The 7,406-nt window shown below is 38.5% G+C and overlaps 1 protein-coding gene across 1 annotated transcript in view; it reads right to left on the minus strand.

Moving 5' to 3' along the window:
- The window catches only part of PCLO (piccolo presynaptic cytomatrix protein), a 392,880-nt gene extending 385,474 nt beyond the window's left edge, over window positions 1-7,406 (minus strand). The window contains exons 1-2 of the mRNA XM_035020471.1: window positions 6,982-7,406; window positions 1-1,185 (exon numbers count right to left, since the gene is read on the minus strand). The exon at window positions 1-1,185 is cut by the window's left edge and continues 460 nt beyond it. Coding sequence (XP_034876362.1) covers window positions 1-1,185; window positions 6,982-7,238 — 1,442 coding nt within the window. The 5' untranslated portion in view covers window positions 7,239-7,406. The remainder of the gene's footprint in view (window positions 1,186-6,981) is intronic.

The raw sequence follows: 7,406 nt of genomic DNA on the forward strand, positions 1-7,406 counted from the left end.
GGGCCAGGCTGCTGAGGAGGGGGTTTTGCTGGGCCAGGCTGCTGAGGAGGGGGTTTTGCTGGGCCAGGCGGTTGAGGTGGAGTTTTTCCTGGCCCAGGCTGCTGAGCCGGAGACTTTGTTGGCCCAGCCTGCTGAGAAGGAGCTTTTGCAGGCCCAGGTGGCTGAGCTGGGGACTGTGGCCCAGGTTGGTGAGCTTGGGATTTTGCTGGCCCTGGCTGCTGGGTTGGGGGCTTTGCTGGCCCTGGCTGCTGAGATGGAAGTTTCTCTGACCCAGCCTGTTGAGCTTGAGGCTTCGCAGGCCCAAGTGGCTGAGCTGAAGACTTTGGCCCAGGCTGCTGAGCAGCAGGTTTTGTTGTCCCTGGTGGCTGGACTGGGGGCTTTGCTGTCCCTGGCTGTTGAGCTAAGGCCTTTGTTGGCCCTGGTTGCTGAGCTGAGGGCTTTGCAGGCCCAGGGTGTGGTGTGGCAACTTTTTCAGGTCCAGGTTGCTGGGCTGGAGGTTTTCCAGGACTTGCTTGCTGAATAGATGGTTTGGTTGGGCTTTGCGCTGAGGGTTTAACTGATTCTCCCCTTAGAGCGTCAGACTGTTTAGTCTGAGGCCTGGCTGCATCTCTCTGAAGTGGCAACTGTGCCTGGTCTATCTGAGGTGCCTGGGTAAGCCCCTGAACTGGCTTGCCTGTCCCTGGGGGCTGTGATTTCATCTTTTCCGGTTGCTGAGAAGATCCTGATTTGGGAGAGCCATCCTGCTGTGGTGGGACCCTCACAGGTCCCTGCTGCTTTGGATCTGGCTTAGGTGATTGTTGTGATGGAGGCTTTGTGATTCCTTCAGGTTTGCCTGGTTCTTTCTGAGCTATTTTTTGTTTCTTGGCAGTTTCTTCCTGGGATGCATCAGAGTCTGATATCAAATCAAAAGGATTGAATTTATTTACAACAGAGGAGACAGCACTTAAAGGGTTAACCTCTGAGAGGAAGCCAGGCATCATACTAGACTTGTGCTCTTCCTTCAAATCAGTTCTGGACTTTGATTCTTTCAAGCTAATAGTGGAAGGACTCCTTCCAGGCGACTTCTGCTCTGACCTCAAAGTGTCTGTAGTTCTACTTTTACTGAGACCAGGCTGAGCTGAACGCCCAGGGTCCGGCGGTTTTCCGGGTTGCTTTGGAGGATGACTACTCTCCAACTCTTGCTTCCTAGAAGAATGAAATGAAAAGAAGTAAAAATAATGGAAAGTATCCCAACTCAAAATAATATTAACGAGCCATTACATTCTTAGAGCCTCAAAATTACGCATGTATAGATATAACTAGAACACATTTTTGCAGCATCCTGTAAATGATCATAAAATCCTTCAAGTCTTTGTTACTTTCTTTATGTGGATAGAGATTTTCAACAAGGTAAACAAGAGGGGGAAAAACCAATACTTGCTACTCTAAGATATCTAGTTAGACATCACTTATAATAGTTTATATTTACACTTAATAGAATCTGGCCATCCTTAAAACCTTATTAAATATATCAACTCAATAAACCAATGCAGGGCCATGTTCTAGTATGTTCACGTTTGAAGAATGTTATTCTTCCAAATGCTAGCAGCACCAAGAATTAAGAATATTCATTTTAAAATGTGGGAGCTTGTTGCAACTGTTTTTTCTTTTACTTGATAACAAGAAGTTACATTAGTAACATATGGCACACGACATCGGGGAACTTTTTAGTAAAAGAGGTTATGTGATGCATTTCCAGGAACACTGAGAAAGTTGATAATCTATTCAACTTTATTCTGTTGGAAAAGATATTATCCCTCAAATATTATCCTTATTAAACTTTATAAAATGAGAAGTCCTACTTCAATTAGAAATTTTTGAGAAACAATTCCGTATTTCTTGTAGAAGAAAAATGTTATGTCATTTAATTATTTTTCCAATAGCTAATTATTAACCTGAGATCTCTATGCAAAATAATGTTAGATGCTTAAAGAAGCTTGAGATACAGCGGGCATACAGTTAGCAACAGGCTGGTTATGAACCTACTTTCGAAAGTACTGTTACTTTTCTCAGAAGAAGATACATAATAATCTCTTAATGTTTTCTATAACATTTACTATTGCCACTGTTAGATTATTAGTAATACTATTTATTATTGACAAAGATTTAAGGACATAACTAACTTACAAATTTTCTTTTAATTCATAGACAAACATACACGATGATTTTTTTTAAATAGTTTTGGAAACATGATCACTTTGAAATAACTATGGTTAAATAATTAAAATAGTTGATTTTTTATACTTTTAACCAAAAATCAAATACATTACTTTTTTTTAAATAAGCCATTCTTTACTGATAAAGTGGTAACTAATAAGAATAGGCTCTATTAGGATTACATAAAAATAAAATTACGAGTATTTCATTTGATACATGAAGCTTTTTAACTTCGGAAAAAGATTTATTTCTTTTTCATTAAAAGAAAAAAGAAACAGAGTTATTCAGTAGCACTTAAAATATGAGATGATCACAATAAAGCTCTACAAGTTTTAATTTGTTTTGTGAAAATTTACCTGCTAATGGGCCAGATTATAAACTTTTAATTTCCAATTATTTAGTACTTAATATGAATTAAGTTTTTGAAATTCCCCAAATGGCACAGAAACTTGAGACAGATCAAGTTATAAGGTACTGTAGAAAGAAATACAGAAGTATTACTTCTAAACAGCAAAAAATAAGGAAATAATCTATAAAAGCCACCATATGCAAAAAGTGATTTTCTAATAAAAGTTGAATAAATAGAATTCTTAGTTTTGGCAAATTCCTCCAGGAAAAAAAGTTACAAAAACTTTAGATAATTTAAACAAGAAACTAAAATTGTTACCCTAATTAATTCCAATGGTTCTAAGGTATCTTTTAAAATACTATGTATTTCCATTTGGAGAAAATAATTTTGAATGTTTCTTTACAGGCCACTCTGTGTTCCCTTACACAGCAAGATAGAAGAGCTATAGTAAACAACCTAAGATAGATTATTTTCAAAAATTTCACTGTTTAGACCTTCACATTATTCTAGAAATGTTCCACATTCAATTAATAAAATCTACCACTCTCGTGAAGGGCATATGCTTAGGAACTTCATTACAGAAGTTCCTATCTCATAAGTAATTACTTAGTTATATTATTTAATTGGCTCCCTAGTAGAGTCCTACAGACCTATATTTAAAGAGTACAAAAATGAAATCTATTCTTAATTTACTAAATTGTCCTCTCTTGAAAATACTATTAAACTTAATCATTGTTTTGTGTTGTTGCACGTCATCCAACATATGTACAAAACAAAAAATAAACTTTGGGAATACCAGATATTTGTGATATCAACACTAAAATTTAAAGCAAGCTGCTTACAGCAGAAATTATCATTGCATGTACCTCCTAAAATATAAGTTGTATAATAAAATCCCCATGAGAAAACTGATACAGCTATAAAGACTGCCCCACAATTTAAACTAACTTCAGCTACTAGAATTATATAAGTAAACATCAAACATGGGTGTGAGAAATAGAGAATCACTAAAAGAATATACAGACTTAATACTGAACAAAAATAGAAAGATGTCTCAGGTAACTGTGGTCTTCTGGTGAATTTTTGTTTGGTGTAACAGTTGCTCTATCAAAAAGAAAAACAACTAAAACGCAATCTGTGTCTTGTATCCTACACTGTGACCTCCTAGAGAAAGTGTTTCACTCATCTTTGCATCACTAGAACCAAACCTGTTAACTAGAGTGTTAGTGTCTCGTGAATGAATGAACGAATGAATAGGTGGATGACAATGAATCAATGAATCAATGAATGAATCAGGTTTTTGTTTTATGCTAGACAATGTTTCTTGAATTCTTTTCAAATTCTTCATGGTTGTTCTGAGATATAAATGGAAAAATTCTACATGCATTTAGAACCTGGACTTGGCCTGCTACCCTAGGAAGAAAAATGGTTGTGGAATTGTCCACCAGTAGGATAGGCCCAAAGGAATACTAAAGAAAATAATGGATTCAGTCAGAATTCCTATAGAATATTCTACCAATCAGAAGCGTTTTTCAGTAAAGCCCTTCTCATATCTGTAGCTGTACACAGAAAGAGTAGACCAAATGATAAAACTGCCTTTTTCTGTGTCTTCAATTAATCAAAAATCCAGAAGCATTTTGTTTGTAACCTGTAACTTCTAGCTTGTAACGACCATGTTTTGTACAACCTCCTTTTTCATTACTACTGTCATCCCCAGATTAGAATTTTTCTTTCACAGATTAGCAGAAAAAATGTTTCAGCTACAAATGAAGTAAACATACATTCACGGATACAAATGTAAAAGCAGTTGGAATGCTAAAAAAAATTTTTTTAATGGAGCACAACAGGCAGTGACACTTGATAGTGCTGAGTCACATAAAATTTTTTGATATTAGAAATATAAGCAACTTTGGGGATAGCTATTCATTTTTATACTGTAGAGGATACTAGGGCTTAAAGAGGCTAAGTGATTACTCCAAGGTTATAAAACTAGTTAGTCACCGATATCTGGTATCGAGACTTCTGGTGGGGGTAGGGAGGGGAGTGGAAGTTCCACTGCATGGCACTGACTTTTCCATATACATAAAAAATACATATATAGATACATCAAAATAACTTACAAGTGAAGAACTCAACATACAATTTGTCTGGAGCCACCATTGCCAGTGCCATCCACTGCTGATATTGAGATCACTACTTCTGATACTTATAGATTCCCTTAAATTCAAACAAAAACATCCCTGTCAATTTGTAACTGATCCTCACAATGACTCTACAAGATAGGTAAGACAAGTGTCATATGCCTTATTTGGGGGCAAGGAAACTGAGGCAGCTAGGCTGAGAAGCATACAAAATTTGTCATGAGTCTGTTAAAATTAATAGGACAAGAACCTAGGTCTCTGGGCTCTCAACCCTTATGCAAAAACAAACAAAACAAAACCACCATCTCTAACTGACACACTTAACCTCTTCAGACTTTAAATAATTTGGATCTACTTTCTTATACATACTTAAGTTGGTGTGCTTCTAAAAATCTAAATGATAAACCAAGTGTTTCTTTGGTTATCACATCCAAGGATAATAATGTTCTAAAAATTATGTACATTCTATAAAAATTTTTCACTAAAATATAAGAAGGTCTCAAAAATCAGAAATATATTGTTTATACAGGTAGATGAAGCTTTCACCAATAACTGCTGAGGCCACAGATTATCTGTTAATAAAAATTCTACTATAACAAAATTATCAATGCAGAATCTGACATAAGCACAGCATAAAACCAGTTTAATAGGGTGAAATTGTTATTTTTCAGCCACCCCCTGAATAGAAGAAAAGTTAAGAATGCAGAAATAAAAGCTCACACTTTTTCCTGGTCTGTGTAACCAGCATGCTAAACCTGTTGCATGTACCTCTTAGGAAAGACTGTCAAAGAGCTGGAATACATTTCTAAAAGGCTAATAAAAGTATTGTACCTCATTATATCCCTATGAAAATCTAATATATGAATGTTCAACATTTTTTCCAAGTCAGGTTTTCACCAGTAGAGAAAAATGGTGCATATCATAAGCTTTAATACTTAAGGTAATGGATAAAAAAGACTTTATACCAAAGAAATAGCCCCATATATTACAAGTTGAAAAACACATTTAACATAAAGGAGCAAGTTTTTACTAGCAGTTGTGGCTTTGTTTCAAGAACATAGGGTTTTTAGCTGATATATTCTAAGCATTTAAGATTTTATGTTAAAAATATTGCAACTATCCGTTACACTTCTATGTTAAATTAAAATATTTGACAAAATTATACGCATATACTTATACGATAGTTCCCAAGTTAAAATACTTCTATGAAGTAGGGGTTAAGAATCTACACCTACGATATGCAGATCTTTCATATTTCCAATATCTCTAATGAAAATTGAAGGTCTCTCTTCAATTATCATAAAGCAGGAATGGTTTCAGGACAACGGACAGAGAACTGTACTCTAAGGGAGGGTGTAAAGTTAAAGGGTTTGTTTACAATAATAAAGGCAAGGCAGGCACAGTGATTATACCCTCTTACTACTCTAATTAGAAAACAACTAATTTATTAGATGAAGGAAAATGGAGAGCTAGAGAGGGAAATTAATACGTTAATATTACAGAATAGCTCTTAATTGCCTGCGCAAGTTGTCACTTATTTGCTTTGTCTTAAAATGTATTGGAAACTAATCTTAAGGTAACACAAATTCACATGTTTTTCCACCAACTAAGATACTTTTGCATATAAAAGAACAATAGTTTAAAAAATAGCATATACTGATTCAGAAATACATGTACAGCACCTGGTCTGCTGCGACCAAACCATCTGTTTAATGCCACAGCATATTTTAGGGTCCTTCATTGACTATAAAAGGTGTATTCATTCTATACCTTCTACCTAATCAGCTCCTGTTCTCCTCTGGGGGTGGGGCGGGAAGGAAGGACAAATCACCTCCGGGGGAATTAAAGGTATTATTACAGAAATATTTCAGACATCATTCACAGAGAAAAAGATGCCTAAATGACTGAGGAGGTTTAAACAGAGACAGGTGAACACCCAGTTCTATCCATTCCCCAACACGTCCGTTTCCTATTAATGGAAGACTTCCAGATTAGTAAAACACTGGAGGGCGTCTCTCCACGCCTTGGAAAAGGTTCCAAAAGGCCAAAAATCACAACCTAAAATCACAGTTCCAAGAATGCAACCCTTGACTATCCCACCAGAAACTCTACAATGCATCATTTTTATTCTGCCCATCAAAAGGCTTATGATCTCCTTATCGTCACCCCATTAGGGAGAATAAAATGGACAGAAGCGACATATATGTACTGCCGTGCTGGCACATACGGGCTGACACATATGTGCACGGGAAGCTGTACATATATGCCCGGACATATACATCATGCTGTGCGTGCCTGTGCATGGAAGGCGGCTCCGCAGCGGCCGGGGGGACGCTTCCCTTGGGCAGCCCCTGCGCCCTTGACATGACAGCGGCGATCTGTCTCCTCTCCTCTTCGCTCAGCTGGCTCAGATCCGCCTCCATGCCGGCCGGGATCACGGTGTGCAAGGAGCTCCCCGCCCCGCCAGCCCCTCCTCCGGCTGCCGCCGCCGCCGCCGCCGCCGCCAGCCCTTCCGGGAGCCCTTCCCCTTCCAAGCTCGCCTCGTTGCCCATGGCTCAGGGGGACTCGGGGCCGCCGCGCTCCCTCCTCGCGCTGCGTCCCCGTCGGGAACCCCGCGGCCCGAGGAGCGACCGGAGCCGGGGTCCGCCGTGGGGCGTGCAGGCGGCGGAGTCCCCGGGCTCGGGACCCGGCACCGCTGCCCGGAACGCCAGGCGGGTGCT

Source organism: Mirounga leonina, unplaced genomic scaffold (assembly GCF_011800145.1).
Source record: "Mirounga leonina isolate KUSES-001 unplaced genomic scaffold, KU_Mleo_1.0 Mir_174, whole genome shotgun sequence".
NCBI lineage: Eukaryota > Metazoa > Chordata > Mammalia > Carnivora > Phocidae > Mirounga > Mirounga leonina.